This window comes from Tachyglossus aculeatus, chromosome 5 (assembly GCF_015852505.1).
Source record: "Tachyglossus aculeatus isolate mTacAcu1 chromosome 5, mTacAcu1.pri, whole genome shotgun sequence".
Lineage (NCBI taxonomy): Eukaryota > Metazoa > Chordata > Mammalia > Monotremata > Tachyglossidae > Tachyglossus > Tachyglossus aculeatus.
In genome coordinates, this window is record NC_052070.1 from 79,120,470 (window position 1) to 79,143,258 (window position 22,789).

Sequence of the window (22,789 nt, forward strand, 5' to 3'; positions counted from 1 at the left end):
ATCGTATTTATCGAGCGCTTACTGTGTGCAGAGCACTGTACGAAGCACTTGGGAAGTCCAAGTTGGCAACATCTAGAGACGGTCCCTACCCAACAGCGGGCTCCCGGTCTAGAAGGGGGAGACAGACAACAAAACAAAATGTATTAATAAAATAAATAGAATATGTACAAATAAAATAGAGTAATAAATACGTACATAACAAAATAAAATAAATAGAATAAATATGTACAAGTAAAATAAATGTTCATTCATTCTTTCAATCGTATTTATCGAGCGCTGTGTGCAGAGCACTGTACTAAGCGCTTGGGAAGTCCAAGTTGGCAACATCTAGAGACAGTCCCTACCCAACAGCGGGCTCACGGTCTAGAAGGGGGAGACAGACAACAAAACAAAACGTATTAATAAAATAAATAGAATATGTACAAATAAAATAGAGTAATAAATATGTACATAACAAAATAAAATAAATAGAATAAATATGTACAAGTAAACTAAATGTTCATTCATTCATTCAATCGTATTTATCGAGCGCTGTGTGCTGAGCACTGTACTAAGCGCTTGGGAAGTCCAAGTTGGCAACATCTAGAGACAGTCCCTACCCAACAGCGGGCTCACAGTCTAGAAGGGGGAGACAGACAACAAAACGTATTAATAAAATAAACAGAATATGTACAAATAAAATAGAGTAATAAATACGTACATAACAAAATAAAATAAATAAATATGTACAAGTAAATGTTCATTCATTCATTCAATCGTATTTATCGAGCGCTGTGTGCAGAGCACTGTACTAAGCGCTTGGGAAGTACAAGTAGGCAACACAAAGATCCACATGGCAGCGGTCTCAGCGGTAAATATGGCAACGGAGGTGACAGTGGCGGTGCTCAGTACAGTCCTTGGTACACATCAAGCCTTCAATAAATGCAATTGAGTGGCAGTTTTGCCTCTGCCTCCTTATCTCCTGCTGCAGCCCCTCTTTGCTTCCATTTCTGGGAGTCCAAACGTGAGAAGCAGTGTGGCTTAGTGGAAAGAGCATGGGCTTGGGACTCGGAGGTTGGGGGTTCTAATTCCGCCCCTGCCACCAGCCTGCTGCGTGACCTCAGGCAAATCACTTCACTTCTCTGTGCCGCAGTTCCCTCCTCTGGAAAACGGGGATTAGGACTGTGAGCCCCACGTGGGACAACTTGATTACCTTGTAGCTACCCCGGCGCTTAGAAGAGTGCTTGGCGCATCCTAAGTGCTTAATAAACACCATCATCATCAATCGTATTTATTGAGCGCTTACCGTGTGCAGAGCACTGTACTAAGCGCTTGTTAGTACATAATCATCCTCAGTGTGCAGGGTGTGTGGTGTGTACTGATGCGTGCCTATTGCTTGTGTCACCTGTGCCGCTCTCTCCCTGTTTTTCTGTCTCCCTTTCTCGGCCTCTGTTCCCTCTCCCTTTCCTGCCTTTTCCTCCCTTGCTAAGTTTTTGGCTTTGCCCCCTAGGAACCCCATCCCTCGCGCCCCATCGAGACGTGGAAAATACGGGGCTAAGTCCCAGCTCCCCCAAACTTTAGCGACTGTAAGGGTTGGCAGGAGCAGGGAAGGAGGAGAGCGAAAGGCGGGAGAACAGAGGGGAAGAGGAGGGAAAAAAAACCCAAAAATGGTTGGGGTGGGGGGCCGGAGGGAGCCAGGTGAGCTTGCCGCAGAGCCCACCCATCACTAGTTGCACGGCTCCTGTCTCCAGGTGTCCCTTTTCCAGAGGTGCCAGGCTAGAGGATTCCAGACTTCCTTCACAATTCCCAGTTGGCCCGCGGGTGGGATCGCTCTGAGGGCCGGATGCAGCTGCTACACCTGGAGACACCCCCCTCTTTCCCCCCCAAACTCCCCACCACTACCACCTCCCACACCAAGGTGCCCACAGTTCCCCCCATCTCTGACAGCTTCTATCCCTCTAAGTCTTTGCAAATGATTTTTCTTTCCCTCTTGACCTCAGGGAACTAAACAGTCACGTTCGCACGGGCTTCGTGATCATCTCCTGTAATTTTCCGTCTGTTCTCATCACCGCATCCCTTCTCATCTTGACCTCACCGAACGTTTCCTGTGAGATTCTTCCAGGGCGTTGCTCGTTCCGAGTTGCTTTGATTTTACAAAAGAAACACGGAGTTAGGAGAAATCAAACCGGCTTGGACGCAGACGTCGTAACACATTAAAAGTGTCACTCCTAAATGAATGATAAATCCACCCAAACTGACAGCCTGCCTTTGATTCGAACCGAAAGCGGTAATTCTGGAAGATGTCTGTTTACAGCTATCAAACATAAATCTGCAGTCTCTGCCGGAGAGCGGTGGATCATCAGGAAGTGGTTTCCGACTTTCGGTGCTAAAACCGAGGACTTTAAGCGAGAATGAGTTTATTTTGGGGGGACCCACGTTTCCCCCAAGAATGATCAAGGTTGCCTGGATTCACTACTGGTCCTGATTCAAATTTGAGAGGCTCAGATTGATGTACGGGATTGGCATAATAATCCCTGCCAGAAACACGTCAAGGACTTGGCCGGGTACGGATATGGGACTGTCTTTGCTCCGCTGCCGTACCGCCTATTTCTGAAAGACGGGTCCCCGAGGACAGCCTCGTTGTTTGAATTTTTTTTTTCTTTTCTTGGCTAGAAGATGCTGCTAATGTGGAAAGTTGTTTGAGCATGTTCCGCTTTATTGCTGAAGTTGAATCTGAGCCATAAACTTTGGTGGGATGAAACTGGGGGCAGGGGAAATGCTTTTCAAATGGAAAAGTTACTTGAAGAAAAGCTTTGAACCTTTGCCCTCTCCCTTATCCCTAACTAATTGAGATTCTGGTTAGGGTGCGTTTCTTCTGCCATGGGAGGCTTCTACAACCACTGGTCTCTGCTTGAACCTGGCAAAGAAAGAAGTTAGTAATAAGAAACCTATTGTGTAGAGTTGGGAATAGGCTTCTTTAGAAGAGAGCATAGGATGCTTTTCTTCAATGATATCAACCAGGAGCACAGTGTTTATTTTAAAACGGGCACTATATTTTTACGGGAGTGAAAAAAATCCAAGCCTCTTGTGCGAAAGTGGGTCACAATCTCCCAAGATTTCCCCTCCCCACAGAACTTGTATATATTTTTACAGATTTATTACTCTATTTATTTTACGTACATATTTACTACTATGTTTATTTTGTTAATGATGTGTACATAGCTATAATTTGTTCTGACGATTTTGACACCTGTGTACATTTTGTTGTCTGTCTCCCCCTTCTAGACTGTGAGCCTGTTCATTCATTCAATCCATCGTATTTATTGAGCGCTTACCGTGTACAGAGCACTGTACTAAGCGCTTGGGAAGTACGAGTTGGCAACGTATAGAGACGGTCTATGACAGACGGTCTCTGTCGTTGGTATTTTGAGGAATGGTTAGTTTTTCATGGGAGGAGTGGTAAATTGCGTGAGCGAGCTCAGGAAAGACTGACGGCCTGCGGACTGAATGAGGTGATCTCGGAAGGCTCTGTCAGGGACATCACGGTAGGGCAGCAGGGAAATCAGAACATCAGAAGCCTTAAATTACCGAAATAAACCCACTGGCCTCTTGTCCAGAAGGACTACTCATTTGAGAAGAGATACTGAGATAACCTCTAATAGACCGACACTCGTTTTTTTATGATATTTGTGAAGCGCTCTGGGCCGGGTACTATACTAAGTGCTGAGTTAGATGCAAGCTAATCAGGTTGGACACAATCCCTGTCCTAAATGAGGCTCCTAGTCTTAATGTCAGTTTTACTGATAAGGGAACCGAGGCACAGAGAAGTGAAGCGACTTGCCCAAGGTCATACAGCGACAGGTGGCTGAGTTGAGATTAGAACCCAGGTCATTTTGATTCCCAGGCCCATGCTTTATCCACTTGGAAACGCTTGCTACTCATGAGAAGTTTACAGCAATTCTTAGGATGTAATTTAGGCTGCATCACTGGAGAGAAAAAAATCACTTCACATCTGAAGCATTGGAGCAAGTATCTTCTGGAAAGGAAGATATCAATAATAAAGAGGAGGGCGCATGGGCAGGCATAGCAGTTGCCCTTACCTACAACTCAATTTCTCCAAACCTAAAGGACTAAGATAGACAGTAAGACCCACTTCTGACAGAACTTGAATTCCCAAAACTGGGAAGAAAGGATATTCTCAGGAAGATTGGCATTCTGTCAATTAAAGCGGAGTCCAGTCCCATTTAAGTCCATGTGAAGTAATGCAATACAAATCACAATCAATTGTAGAGAAAGCTACCAACAGATTTTTCACATGAAATTATCTCAAGCGAGTTGTCTAATTCAATAAAAAGGACTTCCTGCTAATGCCATTAACATCAAAAAGGTTCTTTATATATCCCCATCATATTCAGAAGTAATTAACACGGATTTCAAACAATTCCGTTTCATTTTAAGGGGACTTTGTAACTTTTTTCCAAACTGAAATTGGGTCAGAGCAGGTGTTATTTTGGCAACTGCCTCGACGCTAGTGGGAATTTATTATTATTATTTTTTTTATATCTGGATACCAGAGCTACCCAGAAGGTATTTTCTCCCTTTCCACAACCTGAAGCCCAGTTTAAACGGCCTCGGTATATTTTGTAACTTATTAGCTTTTGGCATCCTTGCTGGCGAACTGGCCAATATGATTCATTCTTTCTTTGAGCACAATTAGCTGTGAAAGCAGATCTTAGAACAGACCTTTTGCAAAGGATTATTGAAGGTAGGAAATGCAGGTGATTATCAGAGTGCGCCTTTGATACAGACATCCTGCTCCTGTCCTGGCCCTTTGAACTAACTTTGATATGCAATAATTAGGAGGGATTCAGCCCCAGGAGAAGCTGCCGCTGCCCTGCCTCCTCTTTCCCTCTATTGAGTCCTTGTTTTGAACTATTGATCAAACAGATTTAAAGGGATTTGTTGAAGCCTGTGTGGGCTGAGGAAGGAGGAAATGATGGGGGGGGGGGGGGATAAACAGGGAACATCTGGGTATATAAATGGTTTAGAAAGAATCAACTGGGCGGATTTCGTTTATCACATTTCATACACTTCACCTAAAGTTGAGCCTACCTTCTCTCACGGGCTAGTCCCTACCAAACGCTCGGCGATCCCGCAGTTCGGTTAAACCTTTGTTGCCGGTTAGCGGCGGCCCAGCTCCGAGGAGGCAAGGCAAGAGTTCCTCAGGGCAACCCAGGGGTTTGGAGGTCCGAAGAATGGTGGTGGCATTCCTGCTGGGGCTCAGCTGGCTGTGCTCTCCCTCGGCAGCCCTGGTTCTTGACTCCAACATCATCAAGAGCTCTGCAGAGGTACAGGCCACAAGGAAGGTAAACGTGCTTGTCGGGGCGGGAGGAATTCACAATTCGGATGATCGGGCGCGACTTCCCTGGCCGTTGGTGCCAGACTTTTAAAACCAAATCATTGGAGTCACCTTGCTCATGGGAAGGGATTGGATTTGCCAGGGACCCTGGCCGACAAAATTGGTTTCAGCTCTGGAGTTAACTGGGCCCCTCCCGTAAACAACACCACCTCTGAGTGTTGATCCGTCTATAAAGGGGGATAATGAGGCCTGCCATCAAATGACTTCAGAGAAATGCCATGAGAACCATGGCAGGGCAAGTCTTCCTTTGGACTCTCGGATCTAGAAATATAAGCTACTGAGGTTGTTGGGTAGGGACTGTCTGTTGGGTAGGGACTGTCTCTATATGTTGCCAATTTGTACTTCCCAAGCGCTTAGTACAGTGCTCTGCACATAGTTAAGCGCTCAATAAATACAATTGATGATGATGATGAAGCAGAGAATGAAAGTTGCTTTTTCCTCTCTTCCTATTTCTGTTTGTTTAAGGCAGTTACTCTTCAAGAAGTGTTTTTTTTTTTTTTCATATGGCCTACATATACTCTACTGGCACTGCGTTAATTGATGGCTTGTTGGTTTGAAGAAACAAATCCTGAACTACGGGAATTAAGGCACCGGGCAACAAACTCTCATACTTCAAAATGCCTCTAATCACCTGTGAGACTTGGGGAAAAAAAAAAGAAACTTTCTTCTATACTTTTAACCTGTTGCATCCTAGGAATTCCACAAGAAGCAGTGAGGCATAGTGGAAAGAGCACGAGCCTGGGTGTCAGAGGACCTGGGTTCTAATCCTGACTCCGCCACTTGTCTGCTGGGTGACTTTGGGCTTGTCACTTCTCTGTGCCTCAAGTTACCCTGTTGTTGGGTAGGGACTGTCTCTTTATGTTGCCGATTTGTACTTCCCAAGCGCTTAGTACAGTGCTTTGCACACAGTAAGCGTTCAATAAATGATTGAATGACTGAATGAAAGTTACCTCATCTATACAATGTGGATGAAGACTGTGAGTCTCATATAGACATGAATTGTGCCCAACCTGCTTGTCTTGTATCTAGCCCAGTGCTTAGTACAGTGCCTGGCACATAGGAAGTGCTTTATCAAATACCATTTAAAAACAAATCCACTGCTTTCACGCAACTAGTCCACTGCCCCTTCTTAGCTCCTGCAAAACATTTCTTCTGTTACTTAGATTACTGCTGTCACATCAGGAAAGGACAAACCACTTCCCTTCCTTCCCATCTCCATCTTTATATATTGAAAACACAAATTGTTATTGTGGAAATATCCTTTGAGCTAGGCTACAAGGGACAGATTTCTAAAACGTTGCTTCTAGATCAAATCAAGGCGGCTGCAGCTCGCTTTGGTCGGGAAAGAGGTGCTGATCTTCGTGTCCTAGAACTCTGCAGCTATTTATTTTTCATCGAAGCCACTTTCTCTCCGCAGGGTTCGCAGTGCTCGATAGACAAAGATTGCAGCGTTAGACAATTCTGCCTTAAACCCCGAGATGAACCGGCATTCTGTGCTACCTGTCGTGGGATGAGGAGAAGATGCCACCGTAATTCCATGTGCTGCCCAGGGACGGTCTGTGTCAATGGTAAGCTTAGCTTTCACTCACAATGCCTGGAGGTAAACAGTCGAGACGGTTGGTCTTTTTCAGAAAGGCGAAAATCAAGTGGGATGGTTTTCTTAGTTTTAATTTTTTTGGAGTTGATTTAAATTTACCACTCTTTTTTCCATTTAACTAAAACTCTTTCCTCTAAAAAAAAAATTATTTGAAGTGATGTTTCCCTGGGGAACACCCTGGACAGGTGCTCTGGTGTCTTCATTCCTTGTGCGTGGACTGGTGGGGATTTAGTAATTTAGGGTTGCCCCCCTGGGACTGCAGCATTAGATTCCTTCCTTTTTTAAAAAAAAATATTTGTTAAGCACTTACTATGTACCAAGCACTGTTCTAAGCTCTGGGGGAGATACAAGTTAATCGGGTCGGACACAGTCTGCGTCCCATATGAGGCTCCCCATTTTATAGGTGAGGTAACTGAGGCACAGAGAAGCCAAGTGACTTAACCAAGGTCATACAGCATGCAAATAGTGGAGCTGGGATTGGGACACACAGGTCCTTTGGCTCCCAAGCCTGTGCATTATCCACTAGGCCACTTCCTCCTTCAATCCCAGGGCATGGAAGTGAGTTCTGGGACCGTTGTATCTTTTAGGGCCTGGGGATTGGGTGGGAAAGAACCACTGCTTTTAGATAAAACAAAGGTAGAGTCTTTGATTCTCTGCTTTGTTTCCAAACCCTCAATTTCTTCCCCCAACCCCGAACGTTGTTTCCATGTCCCAGAAAGCCAGAGGCACCCATTTAAATAGGCACAGGAACCAAGCTCAATGCACCTGTCTCCCCTTTCCACCCAAGACTATTTACCACGGCCTTCCCTGACTGGCTTTTAGATGTATGTACACTGGCCGAAGAGACAATCCCGCTTTTGGAGAGAAGGCTGGACGACCAAGACGGGCTGATTTTAAAAGTGACAACTCAGCATCCAATACAAGAGAACAGACCTAAGAAAAAGTCAAATCCCAACAAACCTCAAGGCAGCAAAGGTAAGAACAGCGTTTCTTATTTTAAAGGAAACAAGGTTGTGGGAAACATCATTTTCCCCGTTATTAAAAACCATAATCACCACAGACCTTTTTTTTTAAGATCCTGGCAGGGCTTCCTGTGACAGAGGCAAGAGACGGTGAAACAAGTGTCTCTCCCTCTGCCTCTGTCTGTGTCTCGCTCCCTTTCCTTGCCAGAAACTGTCACATGAGAAAATGATTCCAAGAGCTTTGAGGCTGGGAAGCAGAGGCGGCAAGTACGAGATGTGACAAACAGACATAAGTTGGGATAAGGGAAGTGTAGGAAGCAGCTTGAAAGCTGAAAAGGAGGCTCTTCACCTTCCACCTGTAAGATGTAATAACTGACTGGTTAGCAAGGGACCCCATAACTGGGGCCTTCTGTCTTTACACTAACATATCTCTAATTTACAAAACAGCAGTTCTTAGGGCGCATAACTAGGCCGGTCTAAAATTTAAATAGTACTGATGCCTCCCTGTCTCACCCTTTCTGATTACTGATGTAGAAATTGCTGTTTTCTACACCACTATTTAAATATGACACAAGTCCAGCTCTTGTATTTGGAGCCTCCATGAGCTGGCTTAGTACCATGACAGTGTAAAACCCACTTTTTAAAAAAAAGTTATATAAGTGCTTACTACATGCCGGACGCAGTACTATGTGCTGGGGTGGATACAAGTTAATCAGGTTGGACACAGTCCCTGTCCCACATAGGGCTCACAGTCTTAATCCCTATTTTAGAGATGAGGGAACTGAGGCCCTGAAGTGACTCACCGAAGGTCACAAAGCAGACAAATGGCAAAGTCAGAATTGGAACCCAGGTCAATCAATCAATCAATCAATCGTATTTATTGAGCGCTTACTATGTGCAGAGCACTGTACTAAGCGCTTAATAATGGCATTTGTTAAGCACTTTCTACGTGCAAAGCACTGTTCTAAGCGCTGGGGAGGTTACAAGGTGATCAGGTTGTCCCACGGGGGGGGGCTCACAGTCTTCATCCCCCTTTTACAGATGAGGGAACTGAGGCCCAGAGAAGTTAAGTGACTTGCCCAAAGTCGCACAGCTGATAACTGGCAGAGCCGGGATTTGAACCCACGACCTCTGACTCCAAAGCCCGGGCTCTTTCCCACTGAGCCACGCTGCTTCTCTAGGTCCTACTCACTCCCAAGTCTGTGCTCTATCCACTAGGCCATGCTGCTTCTCTAAACCAAATGAAAGTGTAGGGTGACTTAGTGATCATATTCCACCTGAAGCCCTGAAGGATGTGCCTCCTTGAAAAACAGTAATAACAATGATAGCATTTATTAAGCGCTTGCTGTGTGCAAAGCACTGTTCTAAGCACTGGGGAGGTTACAAGGTGATCAGGTTGTCCCACGGGGGGCTCGTAGTCTTAATGCCCATTTTACAGATGAGGTAACTGAGGCACAGGGAAGTCAAGTGACTGGCCCAAAGTCACACAGCTGGCAACTGGCAGAGCCGCAATTTGAACCCATGACCTCTGACGCCAAAGCCCACGCTCTTTCCACTGAGCCACGCTGCTTCTCTGGTTTAAATTATGAACGACATCCCTGAAATAAAATACCCTTGGTGGCATCCTTTTGGCACACAGCCGTCAATACCAATGCTTATATTTAATAAAAATAAAAATGGCACTTTTTGAGTGTTTACTATGTGCCAAGCACTGTTCTAAGCACTGGGGTAGGACACAGTTCCGATCCTACGTGGGGCTCAGTCTTAATCCCCATTTCACAGATATCTGAGGCACAGAGAAGTGAAGTGACTTGCCCAAGGCCAAACAGCAGACAAGCGGCTGAGTCGGGATTAGAACCCATGACCATACTGTCACCTCTCCCTAGGGCTCAGTACAGTGCTCTGCACACGGTTAGTGCTCAGATACGACTGCTTGTCAACAGTGCTTTGCACATGGTAAGCGCTTAATAAATGCCATCATTACGGTTATTATTATTATTTCTCCACGACTGATGTTGCTGGAACTCTCACTCTTGTTTTAGGGCAAGAAGGAGAAAGCTGCCTCCGCACTTTTGACTGTGGCCCCGGCCTGTGCTGCGCTCGCCATTTCTGGACGAAAATCTGTAAGCCAGTTCTCACGGAGGGGCAGGTCTGCTCTCGGAGGGGCCACAAAGACGTTCAAGGTCCAGAAATCTTCCAGCGGTGTGACTGTGGCCCTGGTTTATCTTGTCGAAATCAGAGCACTGGGACGCCGCATCAAACACGGTTGAGAGTCTGTCAAAAAATCTAAAATGACTTGTATTCTACGATCAAGAGTCGGGGGGTGACCCCTCACTCTTAACTTGCGTAAGTATAGAACTCAAAGATCGATTTTAAACTTTTCCTCGATACTGTCAGGTCCTGCAGAGAGTTGGGAGATCCTGACTTGGCAACACAATACAAGCTGAAGGTAGAGTAGCTGTCGGATGTTTTCAGAATTACTTTGTAGGCTCAGTGAATTATTGAAAAAGGCTTCGCTTCCTTGTGTCAGCTTCCTCCGTTCCGTAGAAAACTGACATCCTTCTACATTAAAGATTTATTTTGGACACGACTCCTAACTAAACATGGGCAAAATAGCAACCTCATAAAATGGATCTCGTCAGGTGTTTGTACTTGGCCGAAGATTCAGAGGAAAATGAAGGGGACTGAAGACAGAGTTGTCAAGTCTTTTCGGTGAGCTAAACGATCAGATTGGGTTACTATGAAAATTGCTGATTGATGTACTGTGAGCCCACTGTTGGGTAGGGACTGTCTCTATACATTGCCAATTTGTACTTCCCAAGCGCTTAGTACAGTGCTCTGCACATAGTAAGCGCTCAATAAATACGATTGATGATGACGATGATGATGTTTCCCTTCCCAATTGGTTCTTTCAAGTGACACCTGTCTCCAACGCTGGAACACATACAACTGCTATTTCACCACGCCCCGGAAAAATAAAATAGTTATAGAGAGTTGGAATGGACTGCCAGAGACCATCTAGTTCAGCAAGGGAAATAAACATATTAATACAATTTATCTGTTCCATTACATAAAGGTAAGGATGCTGTGCTTTAGACTTCCGTCACTCCCGAAGTGTGAATGTCTTGGCTAGAGCTGACAATTCATACTTAAGATCTTTATGTATATTATTCGAGAGAAATTGTGAGAGAATATGAAGTTGTAAGGTGTGAGAATAAACTTTTTGATTATTATAATCAGGGACGGATGCAATTGGGTGTTTCCATTTTTTGGCATAAAGGAAAATCACGTACTCCTGTTTAGAGGGTAAGGTCCAATTCCATATGTTGTAGTTTAAAATGAAGCCTGGTTCAATTTTATCATGGAAAGTTGTTAGGAAAAGTGATTGCGGCGGAACCAGTTTCTAGTTTGAGAATATTTCAATTAACCTAAAGACTACTATCTTCTTAAAAATCAATATAGAGTCAGATTCTCCCAGGGTATAGCCTACTTCCTTCATTATGCCCCTTTGGGGAGATGCCTATAGTCTAGGCACTAAGAGGATCTCCCCTATTTAACCTGGAGCTCAGAAGAATTCCGTCGGTTTTCTTTTCATCCCGTTTCACAGCATTTTGACTCCAGTTCAAAAATTACGGACGAACAGCAATGCGATCTGCATCGAAGGTATTAGTAAATAAAACAAAACAACACTTGATGATACTCAGTGGCTTAATGACTATAATAGCACCTAATAGGTAATTAATAGGCCGTTGTTTAAAAACCCCAGTCGAGGGCTTTACAATGGCAAGGATGAGAAATAAATAACCCGAGGCTGGTCTTAACACAAACAAGACAGCAAGTCACTCGCTTCTGTCCTTGGGCTCACGGTATTTCCACTGAATGTAGTCAAAGATATCCTTCTCACTGTCTACTGGGAGGGGTTCCCCAGCAACTCCTGCGGAAACAAAAGAGAATTCCAGACATGAAACATTTTAGAAGGAGAACAAGAACGACACTAGACATCAAAGCTACAGAGAAATGGAAACTTCTGCTAGTGCTGGTCAGAACCTTATCGTGTACAGCGTTGTAAACAGTTTTGTTCTTCATCCACTGCCTTGACACTCAAGTTATGTGGTGTTAATCAGCCCCACGATGCCTAAAATGGCTTTCCGTTTATCTTCCAATTTCAAGACATGTTAATATTTTTTTTTAATTCAAATGAGCCAATTTGTTGCCCGTCATTTTAACATGCAGTTTCGGTGGGATTTGGGTCATCTGTTTTAAAAAGTGGCTTTTTAAAAAGAAAATATCAAATGTACATGGAAACACTGATACTTGGAAAATCATTCTTTAAAGCGGAGAATGTGTTGCGTTGTTAAGCTGAGGGCTTCTGCAGACCACTCGGGCACAGCCTTTACAAATGCTTACTGGCACTGCAAATATCATAAAGGTACCGACGTCCCATAATGACGCCAGAGGAAAAGTCTTTCTTTAGGGAACTAATTGATCGAGCTTGGAGGGAGGGGAGTGTGTGTTTGTGTGTGTGTATGTGGAACTGCTATATCACGAAGCTTCTCTCTAATGCCATTGAGGATTTGCTACAATGGGCCATGAGCTTTATTAGAGGGTTTTAATGTGGACCAAAGTTGCCAACAGTGAAGTCTCCTGGATGGTTTTCTCTACTGAAGAACAATTCCGGGGCAGAAGGAAACACTTACCCGTGACTCCTATGGGGCGGATTGTGTATTCATTGATTGTGAAGCCTTTTTCTAGGGCATGGCTCCTCATATTCTTATTAAAGATATCACTGCCGGTGAAGTACAAAACACCGCAGTAATACTGGTCCTTGGGGATCAGCCTAAAAAAACGCAATTCGGAAACACAAACAACTTCTTTGAGGATGACTTGAAATACGCTTGCAATTTACAAAAAACTGGGAATTCGCTAAAAGTAGAGCAAGGTACTAGAAAAATAAGTGTAAATATACAGGTTACACAAACTGGTCATAGCTAACCAACCTGAGAAAACAATGCAGCCGTGATGAAAAATCACGGTAAATGCTTTTGTAATCTCTCAAATTTATTGAGTGTTTACTATGTGCAGAGCCCCGTAGTATGCACTTGGGAGAGTACGATACAACGGAGTTGGTTGGAAGGCATGTTCCCTGACCATAAGGAGCCAACAGTTTAGGGAGGGATGCAGACACGAAAGTAAATAAATTACGGATATGTACGTAAGTGCTGTGGGGCTGAGGTTGGGATGACTATTAAATGCTTAAAGGATAACGCTTAAATTCCAATACCATCACTTTTGTAATTGACCTAACCATCACCTACTCACCCAATCAGGGTGAATTGGGACATTATGGAATGAGGAGAGTCAAAAGCAGCGTGGCCTAATGGCTAAAGCATGGGCCTGGGACTCATAAAGACCTGGGTTCTAATCCCAGCTCCTCCACTTGTCTGCTGTGTGCCCTTGGGTGAGTCACTTTACTTCCCCGTGCCTCAGTTCCCTTATCTGTAAAATGGGGATTAAGACCTTGAGCCTGATGTGCGACACGGACTGTGTGCAACCTGATTAGCTTGTACCTACCCCGGCGCTTAGTTCAGTGTCTGGCACATAGTAGGCTCATTACAAACACCCCATCAATAACTCCCAAAATAGGTTGGGTGTGACCTGCCACCCATCCGTTTAGTACCTGAGGAAGAAGCTGTGATGAAAGGCAGTTTTTTTATGGTACTTGTTAAGCACTTACTGTGTGCCAAACACTGTTCTAAGAACTGGGGTAGATGCAAGTGAATTCCTTCCCCTCCCCCTCGTCCCCCTCTCCATCCCCCCCATCTTACCTCCTCCCCTTCCCCACAGCACCTGTATATATGTATATATGTTTGTACATATTTATTACCCTATTTATTTATTTATTTTATTTGTACATATCTATTCTATTTATTTTATTAGTATGTTTGGTTTTGTTCTCTGTCTTCCCCTTTTAGACTGTGAGCCCGCTGTTGGGTAGGGACTGTCTCTGTATGTTGCCAGTTTGTACTTCCCAAGCGCTTAGTACAGTGCTCTGCACATAGTAAGCGCTCAATAAATACGATTGATGATGATGATGATGGATACAGTCCCCGTCTCGGATGGGGCTCACAGTCTAAATAGGAGGGTGAACAGTTCTGAAGTCACAATCCCATGGCTCCCTCCAGTTATCACCCTATCTCCCTCCTACCATTCCTCTCCAATCTCCTTGAATGAGTTGCCTACACCCGCTGTCTCCTCTTCCTCTCCTCCAGTTCTCTCCATCCCTTCCAACCTGGTTTCCACACCCTTCACGCCACGGAAACCGCCGTCTCTAAGGTCACCAATGACCTCCTCGCCAAATCCAGTGGCCTCTACTCTAACCTTATCCTCCTTGACTGCTCAGATGCTTGCAACATTGTCAACCGCCCCTTCCCCTGGAAACATTATCCAACCTCGGCTTCAGTGGCACTGTCCTCTCCTGGTTCCCCTCCTATCTCTTTGCCTGCTCCTTCTCAGTCTCTTTTGCAGACGCCATCTCTGCCACCCACCCTTTGACAGTGGGGGTTATCCCTCAAGGTTCAGTTCTGGGTCCCCTTCTATTCTCCATCTACACCCACTCATCATCAATCGTATTTATTGAGCGCTTACTATGTGCAGAGCACTGTACTAAGTGCTTGGGAAGTACAAGTTGGCAACATATAGAGACAGTCCCTACCCAACAGTGGGCTCACAGTCTAAAAGAACTCAGTCACAGTCTCCAAGTCTCACTTGGAGAACTCATTCATTCTTAAGACTTCAACTACCACCTTTTACATGGATGCAAGCTCCTATGGGCAGGGGATATGTCTGCTAATTTTGCTGTATTGTACTCACCCAAGTGCTTAGTATGGTGCTGCGCACATAGTAAGAGCTCAATAAATACAACTGATCGATTGATGATTCCCAAATTTACCTCTCCAGCCCCGACCCCCCTCCTCCTCTGCACTATGGCATTTCCTCCTGCCTTTAGGACATTTCTACCTGGATACCTCACCAACAACTCAAACTAAAACACGCCCAAAACGGAACTCACGTTCCCACCCAAACCCTGTCCATCCTGTCTTTCCCATCGCTGTACACAATATGACTATCCTCTCTATCCCACAAGCCTGTACCCTTGGCATTACCCTTGACTCATACAACCCGTATCTTCATTCTGCCACCAAATCCTGTTATTACATCACGCCTTATTTACTGCATCTGCCTTCTTGCTGACCTTCCTGCCTCATCTCTCCCCAATCCAGTCCATTCTTCACTCTGCTGCTGGATCACTTTTCTAATAAAAAGTTTAGTTCACACCTCCCCACACCTCAAGAACCACCAGGGCTGCCCATCCACCTTCGCAAACAGGAACTCCATACTACCGGCTTTAAAGTACTCAATCAGCTCACCCCAGCCTACTTCACCTCACTGATCTACTGCAGTCCAGCCTGCTCACTCTGCTCCTCTAGCACCTGTTTGCTCATTGTGCCTCAATCTTGCTATCTTACCATCGACCTCTTTCCCACATCCTCCCTCCCTCTACTCCCTCTCCATATATGCCAGAACACCACTTTCCCCACCTTCAAAGCCTTATCAAGGTCCCATTTCCTCCAACAGGCCAATTAAGCCCCCATTTCTCCTTCTCCCTCTCCTTTCTGCATCGCCTATGCATTTTTATCTGTGCCCTCTGGCCATTTGATAGTCACCCCACCTCAGCCCCATAGCGCTTAAGAACAAATCCATAATTTATTTCCATGTCTGTTTCCCCCTGTACACTGTTAACTGGTTATGGGACGGGAACACGTCTACCAACTCTGTTGTATCGTACTCTCAAGTGCTTTAGTTCAGTCCTCTGCATGTAGTAAGTGCTCAATAAATATGATTGATTGATGTAGAGTACTCTTCAGCCTTATTTTGGTAAACCACATACTTTCAGAAGAACAGGGACAGAGGCAGAAATCCCAAATTTGGAGTGGACAGGAGGCAAGATGCTCAAAGGTTGCACCTGGCTTCCAATTTGAGTAATACCTGATATCGATTCTTCTGTATGGATAATCCGTTTCCTCATCTTTGCTGGACAGCTGACAGACCCCCTAAAAACACACAAGTTGTACAGGATAAAACGTACAGACATTTTGAAACCTGAGGCTTTGTTTTTAATAGCGTGAGTTTTTTCAAAATGTACTTGCAGAGGATAAAGTTTTAAAAGTTTTGAGAGCTCTGTCCTTATAAGCACTTCTCCGCTAGCAAGCAAGATTGCCTTCCTGAGGGTTTCTCAGAGTGCAGATCTCAAGGACCCAAGTTTCCCAGCCTGAAGTTGTCTGAATATACGGGGCCTGGACTGATAATTTAGGATTTTCCCTTGCACTTGTATTTGCACCCTCCATTCACCCCTCCCTCAGACCCACAGCACTTACATACAAAGCCATTATTTATTTACATTGTCTGCCTCCTGCTTTAGTCAGTCAATCCTACTTATTGAATGTTTACTGTGTGTGGAGCACTGTATTAAGTGCTTGGGAGAGTACAATATAACAAAAAAAAGGACACGTTCCCTGCCCACAACGAGCTTACAGTCTAGAGGACGAGTAAGCGCGCTGTGGACAAGCACAAGGAACGTGTCTACCAACTCTGCTGCATTGTATTCTCCCAAGTGCTTAATATAGTACTCTGCACACCGTAAGTTCAATAAATACGACTGATTAGGAGGGAGCTTGAGCACTTTAAGGTTTTAAAATGGCACCTTTTATGCATCCTGGGACCATCTGCTTCCCAAACGCTCCGTCGTGACCGCTGATGCTACGTCTCTACCTCTGGGCTATGTATTCCTTCATTTCTTCCACATGTGACAACTCATCCAGCCTGCACTTTGGCCTTTGCCAGCACATAAATTACCTAACCCCTCCTTTGCAACACAGTTGCGGCCACCAGCCTGAGGAAAACCCAAACTGCTGGTTTCAAGATGACTGGGGGTCAGGGACCCTGCTACCACATATCCAGTTCATTCATTTTTTTTGGATTAACACAGCCCGCAAGCCAACTTGAGTCCATGGAAGACTACGGTAGAGAGTGAGGAAAAGAGGAAAATGTGTATGTTATGGGTGGAGTGCAGCTGCGAACACGGATTTTACTAATGACAGTGAGAATGAGGCAGGGTAGTGTTTTGGGAGGAGAAGGGCCTAGAAGTGAAGTTTGACTTTTTACACTCACCCATTCTATTACAAATCCAGGGGTAGAACTGTCCCCTTTCAAGAATACCCAAGGGACACATCATATCAGGCAACAGAGGGAAACATTTGTTCCTTTTAAGAAGGAAACTGGCTATTTAAAAGAAGCAAGAACTCTGTATTTTGAAGTCATGGCACACAAAACTAAGGCTACAAATACCAAAATTAATGTTGACAGAAGAACGTCGACAGCTTGCTAATTCCACAGACATCAGGTCAGAGGGTCAGAATAAAACACCTTCTGATTCCACCACTGGAAATCAAGGATGCTTACAGGTACTGTCGGATGGTTGTTGTCCATGAAATCCATCCTCATGGCCACGTACATACAAACAGGAAATCAATCCACAAAGCAATAGTTTTTGAGAGCCTGCTTTGTGCAGTGCTTGGGGAAGTACAACACAATTAGTAGACATGATCTCTGCCCTCAAGACACAGACACTAAAATAAATTACAGATAGGATGAAGTAACAGATTATAAATTAGGTCGTGTGGAAGTGCTGATACGGCAGTTGAGGGATGCAAGAAGATTGAGAATCAACTGGGGAAGGCTTCCTGAAGGAGGTGTGATTTCAGAAGGGGTCTGAAGATGGGGAGAAATGGGTCTGCCAGAGGTGAATTGGAAGGGACTTCCACAAGAACGAGGCACAGTAGTGACAAGGAGAGCTTGCACGGAATGAAGAGTGCAAGATGGTGTAGAGGGAGAAGACAGTGGATAAGTAGGAGGGAGAGTGCCTTAAAGCCAATGGTCATGAGTGTCTGCTTAGTGCAGAGAGGAATGAGCAACCGCTGGGTTTTTTTTGAGGGGTGGGGAAACACAGGTGGAGTCATGTTTTAGAAAAATGATCTGGGCAGCAAAGGGAGGACTGGAGGCTGGGAAGTCAGTGAGGTTAACGCAGGAGTCAAACTGGGAAATGACCAGTGCCTGAGAGGAAGGAAGGGGTGGATTCTGCAAATGTTAAGGAGGATTCCTTTCTTTTCCTTAGAACCGTGCAACACATCTCAAGTCATCTTATCCCCCTAATTTTTCCCCTCTATTAATCAACTATGATTCTCTCTCCAATTAATTTATCCAAACCCAAACTCTTCTAGAACCTAATACAGCCTGCCTGTACAACTTCCTGGGATAATGAATTCCAAGTATGAATTCATACTTGAATTCAAGTATGTGATAATGAATTCCAAGCTCTAGTGTGGGAAGTTTTCTTTGATTCACTTTGAACCCACAACCTTCAATGGGCTTCCCTTAATATCGCTGACCTACCTGCCACATAATTTGGCTGAATGAATTTCCTGAACATCTCTAATTAGCACTTCATTCGGATGTTGAAAAGTGGTCCCTCACATTTTCTTCCTGCCCCCAAAGGGAGCTGCATGCCATTCTTTCAACGGTCGAAAAGAAATTTGCACTTTTGGCTACGTGATTGATTTTCTGCACTTGAAATCCTGAGACAGGCTGTCAATTATATTAAAGAAACGCATGGCGTAATGGATAGAGTACAGGCTTGGGATTCAAAAGGTCATGGGTCCTAATTCTGTCACTTGTCTCCTGTGTAACCTTGGGCAATTCACTTCACTTCTCTGTGCCTCAGTTACCTCACCTGTGAAATGGGGATCTAGACTGTGAGCCCCACATGGGACAGGGACTGTGTCCAACTCAATTTGCTTGTACATCCGCCCCAGGGCTTAGTACAGTGCCTGGCACAAAGTAAATGCTTAAATATCATCAGTATTATTATTATTATTGTTAGCCCATTTCTAAGTAGTGAAACTTCAACGAGTTACAGACTCCCGCTTTCTAACAAACTTGTAAGGTTCTTAACCCACACCTGTTTTACGGAGCATTCAATAAAAGAGAGGAAAAAAAATCCTAAAACAAGGAAAAATTTCACCAACTTTTTGGAACCCCACTGTACTATGCCCTTTTCAGATCGGGGTTTACACTTTGGCATTCCTTGTTCATACAGGCAGTGCCAGTGGTTAAATACCAGGATTAGCCAACCCTATTGTGAAACCTTAGTTTACCTTGCCATGAATCCTACCTTCCTGAGGCATTAACAAGTTCCAACTCACCTTCCATCCTCAACTGATTTCCATTTGGTATTACCATACGGTAATACCTATAGATCTGGCTGTTTCAAGTTGGAGAAGCAGTGATCTTGCCGTTTGTCATGTTAGGATTTTACCTAATGGCTTCGCTCCTTCCCTCAAGGCTAATTTGGTTTCCTGCACTGTAACGGAAGTTCTGATGCTTAAGGATGTCTGTGTACTACTGCAAATTCCTTGCTGGACTGAGTGGATTAGCTATGTTTGGCATTTCAGTTGGATGGCTTCGTGTTGCGTGTATGAAATTAAGCTCTTTTCATTTCTCCTGGCAATTCCAGGAGACTTCTTATGTCCCTGGAAGCCACGCTGCCGTGTTCTGTAAATTCTAAGATCCGTGGCCAAGGTAGCCCTCAATGGTAAGAGTTTGACTGGTGTCCATCAGGCACAAAGCTAACAGGTACCTAAACGCTTAGGAATCTAACTTTCCCTTCCAAATGAGGTACCCTCAGGAAGAATGGCTCAATTACCTTAGGAAGAAAGATCTGCAATGGCTTTTGGTTTGGTTATGGTAGCTTGTGGGAATTTCTAATTACGTAATGCCCAGAAGACAGCTCTGTGTCAACAGGGATTCTCACTCTTTCAATTATTCAGTTTCAGGGAAAGACTACCTCCTTAAAGCAGACCTGGAAATTTGTATGTCAAGCTTTGGGAGGGGCATGAACTTTCTGAGGAGTGAGGTCTGAGCATGGCTTTTTGTAACAAATTGAAATTTAAAAGCTCATTAAGGACAGGGATTGTGTCCTTCACTCCAAATAACTCTAAGCACTTGGTATAATGCTCTTCAGAAAGCTCGTACATCCACTTGGAAGGATTTCTCTATTCCACCACCTACCTCTTCCAGCTCCTTTCCGTACTCTTCCCCCACCCCATCCAGTTTTCCCCCTTCAATACCTTGTTCTTCCTTTAATTTGCCAAAATGCTAATTTACTAATAAACCAAGGACAACGTCCCTCATACCAGAGAAGAATATATTTTTGTTCTTTTGGTGAGGTTAGCACAATCCTTATCCAGCTGTAGAAGCCAAACATTGGTATCCTGCCTCTCCTTTTTCTCAGGTGTGATAGCCTGGTGGCGGGGGAAGCGAGAAGAGGGGGGAGTGTGTGAGTGTGTAGGATAACCTGGATAGGGCAGAACAAGCCTAAAACAGGGATGGTGCCCCTATTTCTCTTCTGGTTATTATTATTACTATTATTTATGACTTTGGTTTCCTGAAACACTCTTAAGACTAGCTTTAATCCTCGTCTTGCCATTCTCCTGCTTCAGCATGCTCAGCCCTCCCTCCATCTTTCCCACAGTCTTACACTGCTGCCTGGGAATACCTCAGAAAAGGACTGAGGGAGGAAGGGAAGAGGAGAGAGACAGATGTGGGGAAGAACAAAAAAGGAGTATAAAGATACACACAAATAGAGACACAGATGTAAAGAGAGGGATTTACAGGGGGGCAGAGAGGCAAGAGGCAGAAAAAAATATAAGGCGTAGTCAGAGGAGCAATGCTGTAAGTACCACCACTACGAGTCCACTTTGCTCCTTCCCTTGTATTTTTGAGAACTGAATTGCTACAAGCCATATGGACTTTTCCAAGCTGCCCATTTCTACCTTTCAGCAGAGGCTTCTGCTACATCTTCTCTCCCAAATTCCACCACGATGGACGGTCTTCAAGATTCTGATTCTCAAACTGCACTCTTCTTAGCACGAAAAAGGTCCCTCCTACCCAGACTGCTGATTTAAATCCTTTGCTCTCTATACTATCTCCCAGGTGTGTATGTAATTCCCTCTCCTGAATAGGCCATTGGGAACCAAACCTGAGTTTGGTTAGGCTTCCTTGCAGAGGTACCTGACAGTCAGGGCTTTCTCCCTGGTTTTGCTGTCTAAATCCCAAGAGTCTGGAGCCAGTGGCCTAGTACAGTGCCTTGCACACAGCAAGCGCTCAATAAATACGACTGAATGAATTCACACGGAGACCCAGTGTGGCCTAGTGGATACCACATGGATCCGGGAGTAAGAAGGACCTGGTTTCTAATCCCGGCTCCTCCACTTGTCTGCTTGTGTGATCGTGGGCAAGTTGCTTCACTTCTCTGTGACTCAGTTACCTCATCTCTAAAACGGGGATTAAGACTGTGAGCCCCAGAAGGGACAGACACTGTGTTCACCCTGATTAATCTGTATCTACTCCAGCACTTAATATAGTGCTTAATGCATAGTAAGCACTTAAATACCATGAAAAAAAGAGTTAATCTGATTTGCTTAAAAGGGATGAAATCCTCTTCCCCCCATCCTCAGATCAATTCAAACAATCCACCTGAGTTTAAGGACATTCCAGTGGTGTTGTGTGGTGTTCCCTAATTAAACTGATGCTTTGGTTAAACGAGGGCCTTTAAGGCCCCTCAAAAAATGTGATAAAGAACCATGGTTAGAATTTCTACTCATAAGTCGAGGTCATATAAATGCCTTATGGTTTCTGGAAACTCCCTATCCTACAAAGAGCTCAGAGACCCCCATTTCACATTTTTTTTGTGCTTTCCTCTTGGAACAGCACCAAAATATTCCCTTCCTTCTGTCACCCACACAGATGTTGTTGACTGTAAGCTCATCCTCTAGGCTGTAAGCTTGTTGTAGGCAGGAAATGTGTCTACCAACTCTGTTGTTATACTGTCCTCTCCCAAGCACTCAGTACAGTGCTCTGCACACACTAAGAGCTCAGTTAATCCATTCAATCGTATTTATTGAGCACTTACTGTGTGCAAATCACTGTACTAAGTGCTGGGAGAGTACAGTACAACGTAAATACGATTGATTGATTCAAGCTAGGTAGTCAACAGCTCCTGAGATGCAGTGACTAGCTCTCTTCCTCCCTTCAAGACCTTACTGAGAGCTCACCTCCTCCAGGAGGCCTTCCCAGACTGAGCCCCTTCCTTCCTCTCCCCCTCTCCATCCCCCTCATCTCACCTCCTTCCCTTCCCCACAGCACCTGTAAACATGTATATATGTTTGTACATATTTATTACTCTATTTATTTTACTTGTACATATCTATTCTATTTATTTTATTAGTATGTTTGGTTTTGTTCTCTGTCTCCCCCTTTTAGACTGTGACCCCACTGTTGGGTAGGGACTGTCTCTATGTGTTGCCAACTTGGACTTCCCAAGAGCTTAGTACAGTGCTCTGCACACAGTAAGCGCTCAATAAATACGATTGATTGATTGATTGATTGATTGAGTGCAAGGCTTTCTGTGCAAAAGTCCTTAGCAATGCTGAATGTGGTTACCAGGTCCCGGCCGCTGCAAAAGAGCAGTCCTTGGCTTACATTTTTTCTACCCTTCCACAACCAAACCCACAGCATTCCTAGCTGGATTTCCTCTACTCCTCAACATCCAAAACTTTTTTTTTTTCTTATTGCCTGGGTGCCAAGTGGCTCCTGCCGATTCCTCCTTTCTCCTTGCAAACCTTCATGCACACACATTACTGCATCATTGTGTTTAAT

At 44.6% G+C, this 22,789-nt stretch overlaps 2 protein-coding genes across 2 annotated transcripts in view; one reads left to right on the plus strand and one right to left on the minus strand.

Moving 5' to 3' along the window:
- The first annotated feature begins 5,234 nt into the window (after positions 1 to 5,234).
- On the plus strand, positions 5,235 to 10,247 carry DKK4 (dickkopf WNT signaling pathway inhibitor 4). The gene is made up of 4 exons (XM_038746616.1): positions 5,235 to 5,345; positions 6,816 to 6,966; positions 7,818 to 7,970; positions 10,000 to 10,247. Exons 1-4 carry the CDS (start codon positions 5,235 to 5,237, stop codon positions 10,245 to 10,247), a joined length of 663 nt encoding a protein of 220 aa, XP_038602544.1.
- A 1,404-nt stretch (positions 10,248 to 11,651) lies between these two features.
- The window catches only part of POLB (DNA polymerase beta), a 43,441-nt gene continuing 32,303 nt past the window's right edge, over positions 11,652 to 22,789 (minus strand). The window contains exons 12-14 of the mRNA XM_038746614.1: positions 16,004 to 16,068; positions 12,655 to 12,794; positions 11,652 to 11,891 (exon numbers count right to left, since the gene is read on the minus strand). Of these exons, the coding sequence (XP_038602542.1) occupies positions 11,797 to 11,891; positions 12,655 to 12,794; positions 16,004 to 16,068 (300 nt within the window). The 3' untranslated portion in view covers positions 11,652 to 11,796. The remainder of the gene's footprint in view (positions 11,892 to 12,654; positions 12,795 to 16,003; positions 16,069 to 22,789) is intronic.

What these genes read in the sequence shown, in the direction of transcription:
- DKK4 (XM_038746616.1), top strand. Translation starts at nt 5,235, where the DNA reads ATGGTGGTGGCATTCCTGCTGGGGCTCAGCTGGCTGTGCTCTCCCTCG. An exon ending in AGGTACAGGCCACAAGGAAG is followed by an intron (nt 5,346 to 6,815) that starts GTAAACGTGCTT and finishes TTCTCTCCGCAG; the next exon opens with GGTTCGCAGTGCTCGATAGA. An exon ending in CAAACCTCAAGGCAGCAAAG is followed by an intron (nt 7,971 to 9,999) that starts GTAAGAACAGCG and finishes CTCTTGTTTTAG; the next exon opens with GGCAAGAAGGAGAAAGCTGC.